Source organism: Coturnix japonica, chromosome 7 (assembly GCF_001577835.2).
Source record: "Coturnix japonica isolate 7356 chromosome 7, Coturnix japonica 2.1, whole genome shotgun sequence".
NCBI lineage: Eukaryota > Metazoa > Chordata > Aves > Galliformes > Phasianidae > Coturnix > Coturnix japonica.
In genome coordinates this window covers 3,381,982-3,404,950 of record NC_029522.1, presented here as the reverse complement: position 1 = coordinate 3,404,950, position 22,969 = coordinate 3,381,982, and the positions used below count along the sequence as shown (strand labels likewise).

The window sequence follows — 22,969 nt, the reverse complement described above, 5'->3', positions numbered from 1 at the left end:
CCGGGCAGAGAGCTGAGAACAAACCCCTCTTTTTTCTCAAAGGAGGCTCCCAGCTGACTCTCCAAAATAGGTCAGCAGTGAGCTCAGCTGACTCAGGGGCTGCTACAGCATCTTGGCTACCCCCTCACAGAGCCATTAAAGCAGGTGACCTGAGGGTGGCTGCCGTGTGCCCATCCTGACTGCAGTGTCTGTGGGCCTGAGCAAAGCCCTCTCTTTTCCAGCGCTCTCCTGCTCAGCAGCTTGGGTGAGTCCAGAGGGCCAGGCAGGGCAGATGTTTGGCCTCTGCCATTCTACACATGAGATGATCAGTGTCAGGGAGATGAGTCGTGGGTGAGTATATGTTGGTTGGGGGGAAAGATGGAGTTAAAGTGGAGACCTAGCTCAACTCTGGGGCTTCTTGTCCTCCCTCTGTGTCACTGCACAATGTGCATTGCCAGCATCCCCAGTCTGAGTGACTTTCCTTTGCCTGCCCTTTTGTACCTTGCTAATGAGACTGGTTTCCCAACATTGCAGCAAGGAAAGCAAGCACATGGTTGCACCAGCAGCTCATTGCAGCTGGGGACAGATACTTCTTTCCTCCAAAAGAAAATGAGTGGAGGGTGATAGAAACAGAATTCTGAAGTACTGAGAGAGTACAAGCCCTGTCATCGTCTCCACTTGAGGTTTTCAGAGACTCAGTCACCTACCGTTTGATAGCTCTTGAAGACCAAATCTACATCTAAATTATCTGAGTAAGGAGATGCAGCTGGGACTGTGGCCCTGGCCATAGCAGTGACAATGAATTCCTCCTGGTTTCCCATGGAAAGCCTTTTGCAGTGCTTCAGGTTTTTAGAGTTCAGTTCATAGTATCGGATGTAAACCTCTCCTGGTACAACTTGAGGCCTTTTCCTATAGAACCATTAAGGTTGGAAAAGACCCTCAAGGTCATTAACTCCAACCATCCCCTTCTTCCAAAGCAGAGGAGAAAGACTAATCTACAGAGGAGATTTTCATCTCCTCCTTAGGAGTGTCTGTCTGTGTCCATGGCTGGACTGTGGCACTGGAGATGCAGTGTTGTGGCTTTTTTTCTCCCTTGTCACAGGTTCCCTGTCTGAACTAGTTCTCTGAACTGGCTCTAATTTCAGTCTTGAAAGATCAATATATCTATGCTTTTGGCTCTGAGCATTCCTTTGGAGGGACTACAGTGGTTAGAAGGAAGAACTGGTGCTATTACTGACCTCTGCAGAAGTTGCTTCCATCTCCATATTTAAAAGCAAGAACACACTTTGTCGTGCACCAAACTGCTCTGCTTCTGAGTTGATAGCAAGTTAATGAGGCTTATGCAGAGGGCAGGGAAAGTTGCCTGGGTGCTTACGAAGGCAGTGCCTGCTGTGCTCCTGAAGTGCTGGCACCTCGCCGTCCTCAGCCCAGCAAACATCCTCTGGGCATACATAGGCGTCAGGAGCCTGGCTGGGAAGGTGCTCGTGCTGAAGTTGCTGATATGTGCCTCGCAGCAGTGATTCCCAGAGCTGCTGTTGCTGCTTTGTTAAGTGCTGCTTGGCTCATCTCTGTGCATTTACAGGCACCTGGTCTGATTCGTGCCCTATGAGAGCTGGCTCGCTGCGTTCCTGTTCCCTTCAGGGATTTGAAACTTGGGTTTGTGCTTCTCTGCCTCTCTCCTGGGAGCCCTGAGCTGGGTGTGATTCTGAGATTTCATGCTTTAGCTGGTCCCAGCTGGAAGAAGCTCCCTGCCTGGAGCAGGAGACACCATCTGCAGCTGTGCGAGAACCTTAGGGCTTTCCCACCTGAGTTAGGAAGTGCTTCTCTCTAGGAAGAGATTAATGTGGACAGCAGAAAGAAGAGTGATAATAGAAACTGAACTGTCTGCTCTGAAAGCACGGCTGGTAAACATCAAACAAAGCTGGTGGGAACTTATCAGCACCTTCATACCTTTTCAGATGTTCTGAACCTTCCTCACCATCCCAGAATCTCTTTGACAGAGGGTCGTTCCATATTGGGGTGGGCTGCATGGGGAGGTGGTGGAGTCCTCATCACTGCAGGTGTTTAAGAGGTGTGTGGACATGGCACTGAGGTACATGGGTTAGTTGTGGGCCTTGATGCTGTTAGTTTGTGGTTGGCCTTGGGGTCTTAAGAGAAGACCTCTTAAGGGTCTTCTCCTGCCTGAAGGACTGTATGATGTGTCCATACTGCTCTACACGTGTTGCATCTCTTCATCCAAGAGTAGAACAAGTCTCTGGCAGAAAAGCAATGCTTCCAAGGTCTTTCCTTTGTCAGGATTTAGAGCTGCCAGTCATTTTGGATCCCTTTCTGTAGGTAACCTGCCACTTGCTCCCCATCTGCTCTCCTCCACTTCCATCTGGCAGCTCTGATAAGGGACATTCCCCTCGTGCTGTGTGACCTGGACTCAGTGACACGCTGTGTTCTTCAGGTGGGTTTGATGTGACAGCTCCCAGGCAGCTTGGCAGCAGCAGCAGCAGGCTGTGCTCTTACCCCAAAGACACCATATCTGTATTTAGTCACTTGCCTATCCATCTCCAGCACTGACTTTCAATGAGACTCGTGCTCCAAAGTCACTGCTATAAAAGGAAGCTTTCCCATCCTCCCTGCATTGCTCACAAAGGGTAGCTCACCCGGTGGGGAAGCTGTAATGGATACCCTGGCTGGAGGTGCCAGCAGACGCCAGGAACACGTGCTCAGCAATTATTACATTTTTTCCCCTGCAGCGCTGCCGGTGCCCCCAAGTGCTGCTAGCTGAGCTGCTCACGTGTGCCAAGTTCCCAGCCTTGCCATGCCCGGCACTGTGGAGCCAGCAAAGAGCACTGTGCTTATAAAGAGCCCTAAATGGGAGCAGCTTGCTGCATGCCAGCATCCTCAGGGGAGGAGGATCATCCAGTTCCAACTTCCTGCTATGGGCAGGGTTGCCCACCACTAAATTAGGCACTAGATCAGGTTGTACAGGGCCCTGTCCAACCTGGAGGTGTTCGGATGAGGCAAGAAAGTTCCGAGGAAGGACTTGAAGATGAAGAATCTGTAGGGTGAAAACCAAGTTCTTAAATGAGATAGTGACGTGGCTTAGTCTCCTTGCTAAAATGGCACGTTGCGGTAACAGAATCTGGTTGATGTTTTAACTCAAACCACTTATAATCTTTAAGGAGATCCAGGAGATCTTGACTTTGGGGAAGTAAAAGGTAGATGAAAAATAATTAGCAACAAGTGACTGGAGTTGCTCTTGGCTTTGGCATGGGAAATAGGAGTATGATGAGTGATGGATGAGATGGTCTTTCTACACTTTTCACCTTACAGTCTGTGGCAAGGTACAGCCCTGATGTGCCCAATAGCTTGGGGTTGATAACTGAGAGGTGATTCCAGCCTGGAAGCTGCATCTCGCTAAAGACTATGTGCAGTCTTTTAGTCTGCAGTCTACAGGCCTAAAGTCCTACAGGCTTTTGATGGGTATGTTACATAGTATCCAAAGAGAAGGTCGTGCTGGGAGGTGTGGGATAGGGAGGGAAGAGCTTCCTCCTCCCCACCACCCTTTGCTGGCATGAGTACTGCACCTGTCACTCTTCTTTTAGAGCCAGAAGGACCTGGCACCATCTCCACCCCAGTACTTGGTACCACCTGGCCCAATGGGCCCTCCCAGGTCTAATCAGCAATAACTCTTGGCACCCAGGGGGTTTCCACCATTGGCTGTTGTATGAGAACAGGCTCACTGCTGCTATGCTCTCCTCTTCTGCCTTGTTGGAGAGGAGCTGGTGCTGTTGGGATTTGCAGCCCTGGAGCTTTGGGAAGGATGGGACAGAGCAAGCCAAGGGTATTTTCATGCAGCTGGTTTGAGAAGTGCAGGAGGGGCTTCTCACAGCTCTTGTGCCATGCAAGAGGGTTGACAAAGACAGAAGTGACCTCATTTTACAGCATGTGATGGAGACGAGCACACAGGTGCTGGTGGGTGACACCTCGTCTCAATCTGTGTGCTGCTCACACACTGCTGTGAGCGTTGGTCATGGTCAGCAGAACTTGATGGGTGCTCTGTGGGGTTGTGTCTTTTGCCCTATGCCTGGGGCTGCTCCCAAGAAACCACCCCAGTACAGGGAGCAAAGCCTTCTCCCTGCCTCTGGGCTTTTTGCTTCTACATGTTTCCACGCTTTAGTTGTATTCCTTTGCTCACAGGCATGGAGCTTACCCTGCCAGTGGGTATTTCTCCTGAAATTGCTTTTCTCTACTAATCCAGTTTAGCGTGGCTGAGATGCCTGTGCTACATCTTTGATTTGTATTTCAGCGGTGATTAAATTCTCTAGATAAGATATGGGCCTTGTTGTTGATCCAGCATGAGAATTGGGCTCAAATAGAGGTGCCCAGCGTGGGAGGCACAGCTGGTGGTGGTAACGGCCATTGTAAATAGTCAGGGGTGGGTGCATGCTTTGTCCTATGCTGTGGCAATGGGACTGGCCCTGCTAATAGCTGGGAGCAGTGAGAGGATGATGGGGCTTGTTGCTTGTCCCCATAGGGCTGGGCTGGGCGTTGTAGTGGCTCTGTGGGGCTGAGCAGAGAGGAATGGAGTGCTGAGTGGTGGCAGCAGGCCAGGCTGCATCTTGGTTTCCGGCCTGAGCCACCCCAGAGAGTTTGCTGGAGTTCCTTGTAACCCTTTCTGTGCAATTTCATGTTCTGTGACAGAAGCTTGTTGGTCACAGTGGAACGTGGTGGGCTGCCAGCAAGGCTGCTGTCCCTCCAGCGCATGACATAGTGCTGCTGGCCTTATTCCTAACCCCAGCTAACACAAAGCTGAATCCACTCTACAAGTCCCTGCTTCAGATGGTGGTGTGATTCCCTTACGGGTGAGTCACAGGATATGAGTCCCGTGGCTGATGATGTCCCCTGGGTTCAGAAATCCAGCAGATGGGTGGGGAGGAGATGGCTCTCACCCCATACAGTGCCAGCACAGGGAGAAAGCAAGCTCTTTTTGGTGCTGCTGGCTGGGAGTTGGGGTGAAACAGCCCCACTGGTGCTGCTGTCCATAGCAATGCAATGCTTGGTGCTTCTGTGCCCCAGAAATGTGGTGAGAAGGAGCACGGTGCCCACCAGCAGCTGTCCTTGTCGATGCTTCCCTAAAGCTATGCTAAACCTTAACTCCTGTGCAGGGCTCCTCTCCTCATCTCCAACAAAGATGTGTTCAGGGGGAGAGCTGTTTTCTACCTTGCCCCCCACATCCTTTCCTCCATTCAAGAAGGACACTGTTTATCACTGTGGGTAAACAGATGGAGGTAGGGTTTTTCCTATTCTATATTTAAAGTGTTTTCTGATGAATTTGCAGACCATTGTCTCAGCAGTTTCTAAACAATTCCTGCCCTTGCAACCCGTGTTTGTCCCCACCCAGCATTTGCCCATCCCCTTTTATTCTCCCACAATCCAGGTTTGAAGCAGCAGATTTATTCTTTCTGAGCTTTTTGCCCTGGCTCTGCATTCAGAACTATCTCAGGTTTACCCCTTGGAGCCATCAGCCCCAGAACACACCGATCATTTTGTGGTTCCTCACAGCCCCCCCCTGAAAGTCTATGCACACCCATCCTCCCATGTGTGTGATAGCTCTGCTATATCCAGAACAGACTGGGATAGAAACAACAGAGGAAATAGCTTTCCCTAATCAGTCATTTTTAATGTACATTCTTGCCGTCTTTTGGGAATTTGGGATGTATTTAGGGCTTATTTTTGCAGCTGTTTCTCCACACAGTCACATCTGCCACAGATCTTTAACGTAAAGCTTGCAATGTGCTTATGGAAGTACTGGAATGGGGAGCATCCCTGCTTGTGCCAGGCACAGCGAGGCTTGTGGATATTTCAGTGCACAGCTCTGATAGCAAAAATATTTGACACTGGACTTCCAGACAGGTATTTAATTAAACTAAATTCTTGGCTTGCACTTTGATTCACAGGAAAGTTATTTGTCTGGTTTCTTTCTTGATCAGAAAAAAGAGCTTTGTGCAATGCTCATCGAGCAGGGGTGACCTTTGGGCTGTCGGAGTGTTTGTTTTGTCTGTGTTTTGGTTTTGTGCAATAATTGCTAATATTGGGAAATGTTTACCACTTCAGCTGTTGCTGTGACAACAGTGCTGCACGCCCAGTTTGTGCCCAATTAGAGCTGCAGAGGGCTTTAATTGACCAAAACTCCTGCAGGAACTTACCATGTTTCTGCAGGGTTATGTCAGGGCGGGCAGCAGGAGTTAGGGTCTTTGCAGGAGGAAAACGTGCAATCCCAAGCAGTGGGTGATGGTGTTTGTTATTACTACTTGCTGTGTTGGTGCTGTGGAAAGAGGTGAGCTGGGCTGGCAGCACCTTATTGAAACATGCCAGCTGAATGGAGCATCTTTCCTCCCTTCCTTGCTTCCCACTGACTGCTTCTCCAAGTTCCCTGTCTTAGCCAGCTCCTCTGATAAGCACAGCTGTGGCTGCAAGCCCAGTTCTCAGTGCCTGCAAAGCTCTCTCCCTGCTGAGTCCCAGCAGAACCCAAAACAACGCTCTCCTCAAAGGGAGAAGTGTTTGTGCAAAACTTCTCCCTTTCCTTTCTGTCTGCAGCCTCCCGCATCCTTACGGTGACTGCATTCCTGGCATACCAGACTTCAGATGGCTTCAGAAGCATCTGGAGCAGGCTTGGAATATCTCCTGCTCTGATTCTCCCTCCCCGGATGCAAATTTCCTCTTTCTACATTCCAGAAAAGGGTACTGATTTCTTCAGGGCTTGCTCCTCCTTGCCTCCAGACCCGCAGGTTTAATAACAGCCAGCTGCAGCCCAGGCAGTTGGCGGCCAAGCTCAGTGCTTGTCTTCACATTCCCATTATCTCCGTGTTCCCAGCAGAGCTCTCTGCCTTCTAAGGAATTTGGGTTTGGGGTTATTTTCCGCTTGATCTGCTTTTGAAGCAGAGGGAAAACATTGTATGAGGTGGGGAGGAAGGGAGGGCAGTGGTAGGAGGGGATTTAAAGTCGTTTGGGTCGCTCAGTTCAAGCAGGGAATTTGGATTGATACGGCTTTCGATTGCGCAGGGCTTTATTTGTGTACCTCTCTTTGGTGCAAACCTGAAAGAGCAAAGTGGGGTTGAGGATCTGTGCTGCAGCCTTGACTTCAGCTAGCAGAGAGGCTGCAGGCTTGCTTGCTTATGTGCTCCTGGCCTTCCCGGCCACTCTCCAAGCTCCAGTGCAACTCAGTGACACCAGAGGAGCTATTTACCAGCGCTTGCATCAGCCACTGTGCTTGTGGTCAAAGAGCAAGCAGGGTAGAGGATGGCAGTGTGAAGCCAGGTAGTGGAAGAGAATGTGCACCGGTGCTATGGCAGAAGAAGAGGTTTGCATCTGCAGGTGATGTGCCACCAGGCTGTGTCTCCGGATGGCTCTTTTGGTGAGGAGAAAGGCTGAAGGTGTGCACAGATTGTGTGTTGCCTTTGAGATCAGCTGTGCTGCTGGTGCCTTGGGAGCAGCTGCTGAAAGCAGAGAGGGCTGTTTGTATGGGGTGGAGATGAGCAGCAGTGTAATGCAAGGCCAGGCTGCCTTTGTTGACCAGACCTAGGTTATTATGAGTACCAAGGTAATCTATCATGATGCTCTAAGGAGAATAAGGCAATGTGACTCCTGCACATGGTCCTGGGCAGCCTGCTCCAGGTGTTCCTCCTTGAGCAGGAGGATTGGACCAAATGTCCTCCATGAGTTCCTTCCAACCGTAATTATTCCGTGGTTCTCTGACAGGAGGCAGTTTTCCTCAGTCAGCACTGCAGGGCTGGCACACAGGTGCAGATGGCTTTTTATCTGGAGTGCTTCTTTGATAAGCAAATGGGAAAGGAAGGATGCAGTTGCCTTGAGTCAGCCTGAGGCTGAAGCTGTGGCACGTGCTGAGCTCGCATCTTGCAAAGTACTTCGTGTGGGTGTTGTGCTGAGAGCAGGAGGCTTTGCTAATGTGCTGGCCTTTGTTTTTACCTACAGGTGGGCTCCCCAGGGTGCTGTGGTATCAACAGGGTCCGTGGAGGAGCCATGACCACCTAGCAGTGCCCAGGCTCTCTGCGAGCTCAAGATGGCAGCACAGAGGATCCGGGCAGCCAACTCCAGCGGCCTGCTGCGCTGCAAGTCGGAGGGGACCCTCATCGACCTCAGCGAGGGCTTCTCAGAGAGCAGCCTGTGCGATGTCAAAGGTGGGGTGTCAGTGGGGGCCATGGCCATTGGGAGACAGGGCAGGTGTTAGCCTGTTACCACCGTGTCACATACTAGAGAAGAGATGGATTTACCAGGCTGGAGACAGGGTTGGTTCTCCATCCCCCAGAAGAGATTAAAGCAGGAGAGAATTCCCATTCCCTCGGTATAAATGGATCCCAAGGCGGAAGGAGGAGCCAGTATGTGCTGATGGCCTTTACAAATAAACATGCAACAAAGCAATTGTTTTTGCGCAAGGAGAGTCCCGAACATCAAATGCTCTTGATGTACATTAGTTTGTTTTTAATGCAAAAATAGGAATTACTCACATCCTTGTGAGTAATTACTCATGCTCATATTCATGCAAGGGAAGGGACTGTCCTGCTCTGCTCACTCTGCACTGGTGCGCCCTCACCTTGAGCACTGGGTGCACTTTTTGGGCACTACAGTGTGAGAAGGACACAAAGATAATAGAGAGCATCCAGAGGGCATCAGCTTCCCTCCAGCAAACAGCTTGGGCTGCAGAGCTGCATTAACAGCCACTTCCTGCCCAGGTGGCAAAATAGGTTCAGTGCAGAGTTTATATATAGTTTTACACTGAATAAATGTGCTCACAACTTTCCCTACCTGCTGGCAGAGGCTGCACAGGGGAAATAGGTTAATGATGAAGCACTTTGTGTGTACAAACTCTTATTTTCCTAATACTCGAGCCTTGCGGTCCTTATATCTATAACTTTTCTTTGCTGTATTTTTCAGTAGTGGTATCATAAGTTGTGCCATGGCTGCACCACATCTTTTTTGTGAGCTCTCCCTGTTTTCTGTAGGGCTGTCAGGCATCCTGTCATCCTGTGTTTTTCTTCTTCCCTTCCCTCCCCTCCACCCCCCCCTCCCCCCCACACACACCCCTCAGGCATTGTTTTCTTAGGTCTGTCTCACTAGATAGCAAACATTCAAATGCTGATTTAAACATTATCTGCAACTTATTTGTAGCGATCTTTAACAGAAGCAGGTCTGAAATGTGAAAGCCAAACCAATTAATACTGTGATAGAGTGAACATTTGTAGTCTTAATTGAACTGTTTTGCTTGCAGTTGCGATCAGATAGTACTGGCTAAAAAACTTGAAGCCAGCCCTGCTGCTCAGCATTGCTGAAAGGGAAGCTGGAGATGGTGCTTGGTCAATGAGAGGTCAATACGGTGTTTGTGGTGGTTCAAGTAACCTGACTTTGTAAAGGGAGCTAAGTTTTGTTGAGGAAATATGGACATGCCCTTAGTTGGTCCACTTACTCTGAAACACAAGTGGGAAAAAGGCAGTGCTGAAGAAAGAGCTGGTGGTTGAAGATGCTGAGATACCACTGACTGAATTTGTACAATAATGGCCTTGAAGGATCACCTGGGCCTTATAACTGCTTCCCATGCAAGCACACCTTCAGAGCCCTCCCGAAATTAACATCTGTTGTTTTAAATGTGAAAATTCAGGGGAGTGCCTGCTGTTTACCCTTAAGAACTTAGATCTAAACATGCCAGCTAAAAGAGAGATGATAAGAAGGGGCTCTGGCTCCCTTGGAACTCCCTTCAACACAGCTTTGTGTGCATCATTCATCAGTGAGTTCAGAGGCTGTCTCTTAGAGAAGCAGCTGAGTGAGGTTCTAAATCAAGAGGGAGGCTTGTTGCTAAGACACTTTATTGCATTGTTTACCTGCTTTCTCTCTGCATGCCTTGCTACCATGGGATGATAACAAATTGCTGTGTCTCCTGTCTCAACTCCTGCTGCTCTTCCCAGTTGTTTTGATGCCCATCTCTTTTGAGAAGGCATTTTCTCTTGCAACAAAATGTATCAGATGTAGTTAAGTGAATAGTTTTGTTTATAAATGATAGTGAAATTACCTGTAGGTTAGAGATGCTTTGAAACTACTTTGGCTTCGCTGCTTGATGTAGCTTGGATTGCTTGCCTGAGATAAATGATTTCAAGTAACTTGTGACTCTGTGCTTACAGTGCTTTTCTATTTCATTTCACAGTGCCTTCTCCTAGTGCCTTGCTGGTTGACAATCCCACATCCTTTGGAAATGCAAAGGAAGTAATAGCAATCAAAGATTACTGTCCAACTAATTTCACCACTTTGAAGTTCTCTAAGGGGGACCATCTTTATGTCTTAGACACGTCAGGAGGTGAGTGGTGGTATGCTCACAACACCACAGAGATGGGTTACATCCCTTCCTCCTATGTCCAGCCTGTAAACTACCGCAACTCTTCCTTAACGGACAGCGGGATGATAGACAATCTACTGGAGAGCCCTGATGAGGGGGTCAGGGAGCTTGACCTGCTTGGAGAATGGACTGATGTGAAAAGAAACTCTGTGAAAGCTCACAATAATAACCCTTTCTTGAATGGTGTCCAGACAAACCCATTTTTGAATGGGAATTTGCAGACATTGACCGGCTCAGACAGAGAGCCCAACTCCAAAGCATCTGTTGACTTGCTGCTCTTTGACACGGGGCCTCCTGCTTCAACAGTTTCTAGCTCAGCCGCCAATAGCAGCACGGGTAACATTTTTGATGAATTTCCATCCACAAACAGGCTGGACCTGGAAGAGCCCGTGAAAAGGGACAATCCCTTCTTCAGGAGCAAACGCTCTTACAGCTTGTCTGAGCTGTCTGTTCTGCAAGCAAAGTCGGACACTCCGGCGCAGTCGGGTTTTTTCAGTGGTTTAAAATCTCCCACTCCTGAGCAATTCCAGAGCAGGGAAGATTTTAGGACCGCATGGTTGAACCATAGGAAGTTGGCCCGTTCATGCCATGACTTGGATTTGCTTGGTCAAAATCCTGGCTGGGGTCAGACACAACCTGTGGAGACCAACATTGTCTGCAAACTGGATAGCTCTGGTGGAGCTGTTCAGCTTCCAGACACCAACATCAGCATCCACGTGCCAGAGGGTCACGTGTGCCCTGGGGAAACGCAGCAGATCTCCATGAAAGCTATGCTAGATCCGCCACTGGAGCTCAACAGTGACAAATGCAGCACCATCAGCCCAGTCCTGCAGATCAAACTCAGCAACATGGAGGTGAAAACGTTCATCATTCTGGAGATGAAGGTATCTGCAGAGGTCAAGAATGACATCATGAGCAAGAGTTTGGTAGGACTACAGTGCCTACGGAGCGACATGAAGGAGGGGCCGTACACACCAATGCAGCTGAGCTATTCGTATGGGGACACGATACAGGTGCAGCTGGAGAACCTAGAGCCTTGCATGTACATAGCTGCTGTAGCTCAAGGGCAGAACATCCTCTATCCTTACACTGTTTGGGATTACATCAGCAAGAAGATCACAGTTGGTGTCTACGGCCCAAAACATATTCACCCTTCCTTTAAAACAGTCGTGGCCGTGTTTGGGCATGAATGTGCACCCAAGACTCTCCTAGTGAACGAGGTCACGAGGCAGTCACACAACCCTGCTCCAGTTGCCCTTCAGCTCTGGGGAAAGCACCAGTTTACTTTGTCCCGGCCTCAAGACCTCAAGCTCTGCATGTTCTCCAACATGACCAACTACGAGGTGAAAGCTAGTGAGCAAGCCAAAATTGTGCGAGGCTTCCAGATGAAGCTGGGCAAGGTCAGTCGCCTTATCTTCCCCATTGCATCCCACGATCCCAACGAGCTCTCAGATTTCACTCTAAGGATACAGGTTAAGGATGACAAGGATGCCATTTTGACCCAGTTCTGTGTCCAGACGCCACAACCGCCTCCTAAAAGTGCCATCAAACCAACAGGGCAGAGGCGGTTCCTCAAGAAGAACGAGGTTGGAAAGATCATCCTTTCACCTCTGGCTGCCACTGCCAAGTATCCGGTTTTTCAGGACCGGCCGGTGTTGAGCTTGAAGTATGGCAAACTGCTGAAAACGGTGGTGAGGCAAAGCAAGAATCACTATTTGCTGGAGTACAAGAAAGGAGATGTCATAGCCCTCCTCAGTGAGGAGAAGATCAGGTTGAAGGGACAGCTGTGGACAAAGGAGTGGTATATTGGCTACTACCAGGGCAAAATAGGCCTTGTGCACACCAAAAATGTGCTGGTGGTTGGAAAGGTCAAACCCAGCTATTTCTCTGGGCCTGATCTCACCACCAGCCTGTTGCTCGAGCAAATCCTCAGACCCTGCAAATTCCTAACCTACATCTATGCCTCCGTGAGGACTCTTCTCATGGAGAACCTCAGCAGTTGGAGGTCCTTTGCCGATGCGTTGGGGTATTTGAACTTACCGCTCACGTTTTTCTGCCGATCAGAGTTGGACAGCGAGCCGGAGCGAGTGGCCTCTGTGTTGGAAAAGCTGAAGGAAGATTGCAACAACACAGAGAACAAGGACAGGAAATCTTTTCAGAAGGAGTTGATGATGGTGAGTCTGAGGTCTGGTGAGGGCATCTTCCTTCTCTGTGGTATGGTCAGAGTGATTGGGGTGAATGGGAGCTAAGCTTTCCTAACTCAGTCATTGAAAAATGAAGTGCAGCTTTAAGGTCCTTTGCAGGCTGGATGGGAATTGACAGGCTAATGGGATCGTGGCTGTAAATGAGGAATGAAAGAGGTGAAAAATTGTAAGTGTTGTGTGAGTGAAGCAGGTGTGCTTGGAAGATATCTAAGCTGAAGACCCTCCAAAGCAAGGTTGATTTAAGTCCAGTGCTTTCCTGGTGCTCAGCTGGACCTTGCTGCTGGGTATTGAGTTTCAGCCTTCAGTGGTAAGTACAAGATGCGTGTGCCTATCAAGGAGTCACCCAAGAGCTGCTGGTCTCCTCAGTCCAAGGTCAAAGTGATGTCAAGCAACGGAGGTCTTGGTTTTTATGGCAGAAAACTAGAAAAAGGCAAGAAACATCAATGCCTTTCCTGTGTAGTGTGTGGTAGGCAAGCCATCTCTCAGGTCATAGGATGGCTTGGGTTGGAAGGGACCTCAAGCTCCAACCCAATCCACTACAGGCAGGGACGTGCTTTTATATTACCTCAAGTTTGTCAAAGGTGCAGGAGAGGGGTTTTATGGCTGCTGTGTTACATTTATGAAACAAACCCAAATTATTCTGTAACAAAGAATGTTTACTCCACTCCTTCTTTCCTTGAGTGACAGCTAAACCAAGGGCATCTCTGAGTTAGGGTGCTTGGTGTTCAGCTGTGGGGCAGGAACATGGAGCACGCAGAAGGAAATTAGGAATAGGCGTATGAGTAAAGAAGCCTGCATCTAAATAAAGCTCAGCATGTCCCAACATCTCTTAATAAAAGCAGGGAAATGTGAGGATTGAACATTAGGTGTAAGGCATTATGAAGAATATGGAGCCCTTCATTACCCAGGGGAGTTCATGGAAGATGTCTTGTGGATGTACTTCCTCTGCCTAACAGCACAGTACAATTAATAACTCTTTATAACAGGCCCTGTCTGAGTGTTGGTGTTATTGTGGAAAATGGGAAGATAGTTTCCAGAGTCTGACTCATGCCTGTGACGCTGCAATTAGGGTGAGCACCAGAGCTGCTTGCGTAGGGCAGGGGTGTCCAAATGCCATGCTGCATTCCCCAGGGGAGCATCCAAGCTGAAGGCCAGTGGGCTGCAGTAAGTGGAGGATGCTGCTGCTTCCCTCTGCTCTTCCTCCCACCTCAGCAATGCCTTCTCCAGATCCTGCCTAGCTGCCTGTTAGTCTGAGGGAACACTGTGATGAAGAGATCTGGTGCAATGGTGGGTTCCAGCAGGTGTGGCAGCCATGTCCTCCAGCAGTCTCTAGCTTGGTGCAGGTGTTAGCTGGAATGAGCAACCATCAAATCACCTTGACTTTGAGCTATGTAGGCTGGCACTACGGTGAGAGGCCAAGGAGCTGCAGGGCTGCAGAAAGTTTGGTTGAGTGGAGATGAGAGGAGAGCTGGCTTGCCCTTGCTGCCTGGGTTTGTGGTCTGCGGCCAGTGGGACAATGTTTTAGCTTTGGGTTTCAGTAGAAGGCAAGCTGTAGGCCGTGTTGTCAACTCAGCTTCTCTTGAGGGGCTCTTCTGGCCACTGTATGTGCTTGTCTTTTAAGCTTCTAGGAGGGAGGAAGCTGCTGCAGCTGCACTGGGCTCTGGGGCAAGACCTGACTTTCTGGCCCACATATCCAAGCTATGCTTGGGGCAATAGTTTGCATCTCCAGACCATGGGCCACTTGGGCTCATGATGCCTGGGACACAGCCATGTCTTGCACCATGTTTTGCCATTGCTCTTCTAGCTTCAGCAACCCCTCCTCTGCCCTGGGGCTGGGTGGAGGTGCTAGCCAGGTCTGTGTCTGGCCCTGTGGTTCTTCAGAAGGCGGCTTTGCACCTTTAATCATTCTGTGAGTAATGGGGTGAACTGTGTGCTCCTCTTGCTGAATGCTTCCTAGGGCTTTGTGCTGTTTGCTTTACTGGCTTGCTTTTCTTTTATCTATTCTCTTTGTCTCCAGGGGACAAAGACAGCCTATAGGTCATGGAGAGGCTGTGCCAGCTTAACTGAGGGAATGAAGAAAAGATGGGGCTCTCTGGGGACTCACAGACCTACTAACTCAAGAGGAGGGCTGTAAGCTGCTGGAAAACATACTGCTCCCAAAGGGGATGCATCTCATGCGGAGTCCCAGAGCAGGTTTTATTTTCCGTGCTTGAATGGAGGCTAATCCTGAATATTGGCTCTGTTTCCTATTCTGTGCAAGATCTTGCTGTGTCTGAGCCTGTTGGTGAAGGATGAGCCCTTCTCCTGGTGGAAGACCGTGCTGCTTCTAAACCCCAAACTGCTGTCAAATACTCCTTAGCTTACAAGGAAGTAAGAATGAGCATGAGTTAAAAAAGAAAAGAAACAACTGTGTTGGGGGAATGACAGATGAGAAGTCATATATTTTGTTGTGCTTAAATCTAATTTTATTTGCAACAAGTGGCCTTGCTTTCTGCTGGTGAGAACTCCTTGGATCTATGTGTTTCATGTTAAAGTTGATTGTCCCGTCCCCAAAAGGGACTGTGGAGAGGGAGGTGGTAAGCATGCTTATCTCACATCAGTGTTGAGTACACAGGATTACCATGGCAGAGCCATACACCAGTAGCCAAGCATGGAAAAGCCCTCTCATTGATGACTAGTTAATAAATAATCTGCATTTACATACTCTTTTCATCTAGCAAAAGCAGCAGAGTGTGAAGGTAACCGAGGGGAGCATTGCTCAGAGGTTAGTCATCACATCAGAGAGAGAAACAGCTCTCCCCTCCCTTTCTGCCCATCAACCCAGGCTACATGCAGGTCATCTCCTCAAAGCCTGTAGGCACTGCAGCCTGGATGGCAATGGTAGACGAGCAGCCTAGCACAGACCTCTTGCAGCTGGGCTGTGCTCTCTCTGTGGCTGCTGCTGAGGGGAAGAAATGCATTTGCTCACTTCTGTGTGGCAGGGCTTCAAGGTGACATGCTCGTCCCACACACACAGGCAGCATCGCTGTGGTTGGTGGCTGCTGCCCAGCATGCAGGTGCTAACTCCATCACATTTCCAAGCCTTTGGAGTCCCAGCAAATGCTGGGTGCTTAGGGTGGCTTTGGAAACATGAAGTCACATACCACAGCATAATCCAGTGCGCTCAGGTTGCCGTGGCTATGCCAGGTTTCATTTGAGAAACTTGACCTAACTTGCCATACAATGGGTGCACTGCCTGGTCCTCTGGAGCTGGAGTGAAGCCTGCCATGAAAGACATCACTTCTCCCTGCACTTTTGATATGGTGTTTTGGTAGAGCCTTGCTCTTATCAGCCTTTCCAATAAATGCTGCTTCTAGGGAGCAGCAACCAGTCTGCTGAGGATATGACTGTGCTCATTAGCAGGGAGCTGCAGGACCTGTAAGCACTTTCTTCTGCAGATAACTGGAGATGTGCTTCTGCTTGTTGTAGCTGTTGTGTCTGCAGGTTTGTGAATGCTGCCTCTTTTCTACCAAGGAGGAGTGAAAGGACAATGCTGTGTCCTCATCACTGGTGCTGGAGAGCCTGAGCACTGTGTTCCTGCTTGGAACTGGTGCTGCTGTGCCCAGGGCACACAAGCCCGAGATGCTCTTGTTCCTTCCCCTGAGCTCCTGCATCCTGAATTGGGCTGTTCTGTATTTGGGTCCCTGGTGAAAAGCAGATCCCTCTAATAGAGCTGGCGGGGCAGTGCTCCCACCGAGGCTCTGCAAATCAGGCTGCTCAGAGCAGGGTGATGGGAGAGCAGCAGCACAGGGCTGGCTGTGAACTTCCCTGCAGGCTCCTCGCTCTGCAGACAGCATAAAACGACTTGGTTTTATTTGCTGGGGCTGAAAGGAAACGGTTGATCTCTTCCTGTTCCTCGGTGCAGGTATCTTAGAGTGCTGTAGCCGTGCTGGTTAATGAAAGTCTGAATGTTGCTGCTGCTGTAACCACAACTCCGCCTCCCCAGCAGCTACCTTCAGCCCTTTCAGGCAGTGATTAACGCCCGATAACGCTTGGACCCTCCAGGGTGCTTTCTAATTTAAATGCAGTTTAAAAAATCATTAACTCATTTAAAAACCTCCATTTCCATCACTGCTTCCTCCTGGCTCTCACGGCTGGCAGGCACGAGTGAACCTGGGGACACTTCCCACCTCTGGGGCAGAGGAGAAAGGCTTCACCCCATGGTTCAACCAGTTATAGGGAGGGGACAACGTATCCACAGCTCACACGGCTGCTTATCCCATATTGGCTTTATTGTTATCAAACTGAGGGCAAAAAGGGGGTGCACAGGAATCACATACAGCTTTTCAACCCCATTGTTTGCTCCTTCCCTGTCCGTGTGCTGTGATCTCCCCCTCCAAGGGCTCCCTGCTGCCTGTTTGCTTCTATGTTGTTTGCCGTGATCAGAGGACTGGAAATGGGCTTCTGTGTTTCAGAGCCGGGATGCAAATTCAGTCTCCCCTGGATGTGTTTGAAAGTGGAGGCTCTTCTGCTTTGAACTGGAATTTGAATATCAAACCATCTCCTTTGCTGTGCCGCACGCTCTGCTGGTGGAGCAGGCTTGAGGCCTCTCCGAGGTTAATAAATGCACCCGAGGATGATGGAGGGAAGCTGTAGTATAATCCCAAAAGCGCCTGCTGGAGGATTACATCTGTTGAGAGCCCTGCTAATCCCAACTGGGCAGCAAGGGTTTGCAGGGAGCCCATAATATGTGCTTTGGCTGCTTATTCCTTCTCCCATCACCTCCTCGCTGCCCCAGCTCACCCAGGGCTCTCTCTGCAGGCTGAGCCTTCCTTAGAGGCAAAGCGAAGGCAGGAGGCGTTGCTCTGGTTATTAGTAGGTTTCAGAGTGAACGTGCTGAGCCGAGGGGAGCAGAATTAGCTCTTACAAAGCTGTGGCTACAAGTTATTGTACCACTCATAGCACAGGACTCTCTGCTAAATAATGCCTCCCTGCTGTTATTCCCTTTTCCTGTGTCCATTGAGAAGCAGGGTGTGTTTCTCCCAAGTGCTCTTATCCCTGGGAAATAGATCAGCTGATGTGTGACCAGGAAGGGACAAAGTGCCTGTGCACCATCCGCCTGATTCAGAACAGTTCACATTTGCTGACTGCTGGTCTCAGGGAGAAGACCCTGGGCCTTAATTCTACATCTCTGCTTCTTAGGACCACCCGAGGCCTTCGCTTCAAGAGCAAATGGCCCTGAGCCTGTTGGCTGCGTGGTGAGGTAACATTGCTGAGAGCTGGATGTCGAGTGCTCTGCAATATGAATACAACATGCAATGAATACAGCACAGATGTGAGATCTGAGCGCTTCTCAATGCCCATGAAAAATATAATGCCCTTTTAAAATGTATTTTGCTTGCTTAACGAGAAGGTTTATTATTTCTACTTCTAGTGCAGGAAACCAGTGTAAGCACTTTGTAGAAGCAAATGCTGGTCTGAAGCAGTAATTAGATTCAAGCCCAGCTTTGCTTTGTGTAAGCTGGGAACAGATAAGGGAATCAACATATATTTGCTTTGCAAATTGCTGGAGTGGTTTCAGATGTTACTGTCTTCCCCAGCTGTTTGTTACTGTCCTCTTGATAAACAGACTCTGAGAGGATTTAACCCCTCTTCTTCAGAGCTGATTCAGCCCAGACCCCTGGGTCAGAAAAGGACACGATGACCCATAGTCCTGCTGCAGGGATGGCAGCAGAGGGGCAGGGAGGAGTGTAGGGGGATACAGATCCATCTTGCTGCTTGCAGCTGGGCATCCTCATGCTTCCATCCCCAGGCTGTGGTTTGCATTTGTTCAAGTGAGCTCCCCTGCTGAGATGCTGAGGGTGCCCTTGGTGCTCAGCTGTCCTGGAGCTGCAGTCCTCATTCTGCTGTCCTTGCAGCTCTGGCAGTGAACAAACAAGAGGGTGCTCAACAAAGAAAAAGCAAGGCAGCAGCTGGCAAATCTGTCTCCTTGTGATGCATGATGAACCTGCTGAGCTGCTGCTGCAGTCCACACTGGGGCTGGCAGCATGGAGGGAGATGGATGATTAAGTGATGATTAAACCTTTCTGGGTGGTAAACTGCCCCTCGGGGCATCTTGGGATTGTTTGCGTTGTTTCAGTGTTGCTTCAGAAAGCCCATAAAAATAAAAGGGTTCCTGTTCCATAACACAGAACATGTTTCCATAAACACTGGAGGTCTGAAGAGGGGTTTGTCCAGGGATGGGGCTTGCTCCTGAGGCTCTCATTCTGCTTTCCACTTGGCTGTGGCACACGGTGAGGGACACCTCGTCCTTCCTGCTTGGCTATGGAGAGATGCTGGTTCTGTTGATAATCGCCATTTAAATTTCCTTTCCATAGGTTTTCCCTGTTGCAGCTCACTTTGTCCATTGCTACTAGCTGAATTAGTGCTAGGCAGAAAACACACTGCTGTCAGTGTCCCTAAGAAAGGAGGTGGGAGGATTTCGTGGTGGTTTTTTAGGGACGTCCTCACCTGATTTGGGCCCACGCTGACTCCATCTTCCTCTTTGTTTCCTAATGATCCCTCAGGCCTTGCTGAAGATGGACTGCCAGGGGCTGGTGGTCAGACTCATCCAGGACTTTGTGTTGCTCACTACGGCCGTGGAGGTGGCCCAGCGCTGGAGGGAGCTCGCTGAGAAGCTGGCCAAGGTCTCCAAGCAGCAGATGGATGCCTACGAGGCCCCGCACCGTGACAAGAGCGGGGTGGTGGACAGTGAGGTGAGGGCAGATTGGCCTTGGTTCCTTGGGGTTTTCCCTAGGATATTTTTTTGCATGTGCAAACCTGTGCTTTTGGGGAATGAGGAGCAGGGTGTGATGGGGGAGAAATGGGGACATTTTCACCCACAGTACATGGGATCTGGGATCAAAATGCGTTGAGGATGGTAGCACTTGTTGGATGTTGAATGCTGGGCAAGGGGCGAGCTTCACATTTAGCTCTTTTCTTCTACCCTCTGCCCTAAAGGCCATGTGGAAGCCCGCATATGACTTCCTCCTCACCTGGAGCAGCCAAATGGGCGACAGCTACCGGGATGTGATTCAGGAGCTGCACACAGGGCTGGATAAGATGAAGAGCCCCATCACCAAGCGCTGGAAGCATCTCACTGGCACCCTCATCCTCGTTAACTCCTTGGACATGCTCCGGGCAGCTGCCTTCAGCCCTCAGGACCACGAGGATTTTGCCATCTAGTGCAGCTCCCTGCAGTGACATTTTCACCCACGTCTCATTTGTTGGTGGTGTCCGTCTTTTTCTGTGTTTATTTTTTCCCCTTTTTCTCTATAACAGTTGATTATAAAAAGAAGAAGAGGAGGTTGCTCTCCCCAGGTTTAAAGAGGCCAAAGTTTGCAAGTTCTCAGCAGGACTGGAAATGAGCAGGAGACAACCCTCCTCTGGGTGGGAAGGCATCCAGGAGGGATGTGGCTTTTCATATGGAACTGATACCAGTTCAACTATTTCTTACTCAGACACTTAAAAAGGACCTGGGGGGGTGGGGGGCGGGGGGACACCTAGAGGGATAACAAAAGAGAATACTTGTTTTTTAGGCATTTAAATCTAAATCTGAAATCTACTTTTTTGTAACGAGCAGTAAAGGTTGTAAAGCACCCTAAAGGGGGGGAAAGCTGTTGCTCTTGTTTTGTATGTGGTAGAGACTGCTTTTAAATCATCATTTTTGAGATGAACGCAAGCGATGTAAATACGTATTTAAGACAAAGCACAGCAGTGTCCCAATGGTTCTGGTAAACTCCCACATCATAGACTGTAGAGCACCGTGTGAGTTGGGGTGAATTCAGCCCAGCAAGCAACTTAAACCAGAAAGTAGCTTTTTCCTCCCCCATCGTACGGAACAGATCACCTGCTTAATTGTTTTTTCTTTCCTTTTTAAATGTATCTACAAAGATGCATTTTGGAATCATCTGGGGGTAAAGGAGGTGGTCGTTCTTGTTTGCAGATGCACGGGTGCCATTTGTAACCATGGGAAGGGATGCTGCCCCTGGTTTTGGAAGGAGAAGCTGGAAGTTGGGGGCTGAGCACAGCCCTGCTCCTTGCTGCCCATGGTGGTGATAGTGGGTCACTCTGCCATTGCAGCCAAGTGCTTGGCCATGTTCCTCCTGCATTGAAATCCATTCCAGAGCTCAGCGGTGATGTTTCAGACGTGTTTGGAGCCCTAATGCTCATTGCTGTTGCTTTCTGAGGACTTCAAATGGGGCTGTTTGGGGCTCCCAAACTCCAGCTGAACTTGTAAATACCTTTTGCAATGACACTGGTGCCATTGAGCTGAATACCTGTGGTACCAAGTGCCCTTTCTTTCCCCTCGTGTTTTATAGCCGCCTCTTTTGGATTACCTCCCCTCTCCCTTCTGCTTTGAAATATTTTACTCGGGAGGGGAATATTTTTGCACAGAAACACTATTTCGGGTGCAAAGTCTCTTTATAGCGAGGAAGATGGATTGGTAAGGGTGATTTTCTTTCAGGTTGAACCAGAGGAACAGAGCAGGGAAGGCATCTTTGACAAACACAATAGAAGCACACAGGAGAGGCTGCTGCGGCCAACAGGCCGGGCTGTCAGCAGCCAGGATCAGGAGGTGGTGACACTTGGGCTGGATTTCTTCTTTGATTTCTTCTCCTAGGAGGCTGCAGGTGATACGAGCTCCCCAGAAGAGCCAGGCGTGGGGCACTGCCCATGGGCTTACAGGTGCAGGTGGTGAGCAGGGGAGAGAATGTCCTCCCATGGCTTCACTGCTTTATATCCTCTTCCCAAAACAACATCCCCAGAAGCAGTCTCTCCTCGCAGGACCCCACTAGAAAGAATGAGCACCTTAATTTCTCCTCAGGGGCTTTAAGGAGTTTCCTATGCAACACAGCGTAGCACAGAAAGAGGGTCTGCCGGCACCTGAGCCTGTGATGCGTTTGCTTTCTCTTTACAACAGCAGGGCACTCTAAGAGCATGTTTTCCTCACACCAAGCAAAAACAAATCTCCAATGCAATAAGAAGCAGCTCCTGCAAGAGAGATCCAGCGTGTGCCAGCACAGCATTGGCCGGGCTGTTCCTCATGGGCAGTTGTTTTACTCTCTGGTGACTCCAAGATGGGCATGTCCCTAAAGAATTTCAGCTTCTATGTTTTCTCCCCCCCCCCCCCCCCCCCCCAATTGGTTTTTCTAACTACCTCAGGTACTTTATACCCAGCTTAACATTTCAACAGCAGCACGAAGCTTGCTGTGCTCATCTCCCCTTCTGCTGTGAGCCATGGCAAAACACTCAGCCCATGTCAGGGCAACCTCTGTGTTGCTTTGTGTCCCTCCCTTGGTCTGAAATCCCAGCTCTCCTCACCTGCTGGGGTTGGGCTACGTCCTTCAGATGCCTTTTGCCTGCTGTATGTTGAGCCCTTCTGGAGCTGCACCTGGGCTTTGCATCATTACCACGGTTGGTGCAGTTATTGTACTTACATTTAATGTTCATTTTTAAAAAAATTAATAATAATAATGATTTTTTTTTTTTTTTCCAGAAAAATATTACTATTAAAGCTGTTGCTATTGCAGTGCTACCGAGTGGATTTCATCTGCTGGCAGATGGGGTTAAGGCAGGAGGCTTTTCTTAGTCCCACAGGCTGATGATGCCCAGGCCATGTGGCCTCGAGCTCAGCACAGACCATCAGTTGTGGTGTTCACAGTACGAACTGAATTCAGATTTCAGGCCATGAAAGTGAGTTATTCAGACACGTGGCTCCGCTTGTGGCTTCAGCTTGCTAAGGGTGAAAAGAAAAAAGACACGATGGTTTGATTTAATCCCTGGCAAATGCATCCCGTGGTGCAGCACAGGGTGGCACGGCTGGATTGCTGGGCCAAGGCAACTAGAGACCCTGGTTATGAATGATCGTTCTTAAGTAGCCTGGGCTTATCTAACTTGAACAGTTCTCCATTAGCTGCTTCTCTGATGATTGACTCTCTCTAATACTTTATCTTCAAGTAAATTATTGGTCTTCTTTTCTCCCCTGTGTCCAATCAAGGCAATGACCTCCTTCAGCACAGTCCCCTTGGCAATGCACTTGCACCGTTTTAAGCCATCAAAATAGGATGATATCTCACATCAGCTCAGCTCTCCATTAAATGGCTGAAAGAGATATGTCAGAATGGGGAGGGAGGGATGTCAGCCCTGGGTTATCAGTGTCTGGACAGAAATCTGCAGTATCAGTGCTTCTTGCTTTGTCCTCCCCGGCTCTCGGTCTGTAGTCTGTAATGAAAATGAGAGACTGTGATGAAAGAGCCAAGAGGTCTCTGGGCATCTGTTTTTATCCCTGGAAATCCCTGCTGAAAATCAATTGTTCTGCTTCCTTCTTAGCTCTCAGCTAGGAAGGAATTTCTGCCTTTGGTGCCCAGCT

At 49.4% G+C, this 22,969-nt stretch overlaps 1 protein-coding gene across 3 annotated transcripts in view; it reads left to right on the top strand.

Moving 5' to 3' along the window:
* Positions 1–22,135, top strand: part of SH3BP4 (SH3 domain binding protein 4) — a 31,518-nt gene extending 9,383 nt beyond the window's left edge. The window contains exons 1-5 of one of the 3 annotated variants that reach the window (XM_015867709.2): positions 7,043–7,387; positions 7,966–8,171; positions 10,187–12,549; positions 19,125–19,313; positions 19,558–22,135. In XM_015867709.2, the coding sequence (XP_015723195.1) occupies positions 8,054–8,171; positions 10,187–12,549; positions 19,125–19,313; positions 19,558–19,782 (2,895 nt within the window). In that variant the 5' untranslated portion in view covers positions 7,043–7,387; positions 7,966–8,053 and the 3' untranslated portion in view covers positions 19,783–22,135. Of the gene's footprint in view, positions 1–7,042; positions 7,407–7,965; positions 8,172–10,186; positions 12,550–19,124; positions 19,314–19,557 lie in introns of those variants that run through there. The other 2 variants (XM_032445749.1, XM_015867708.2) reach the window with 2 other exon arrangements.
* The last annotated feature ends 834 nt before the right edge of the window (positions 22,136–22,969 follow it).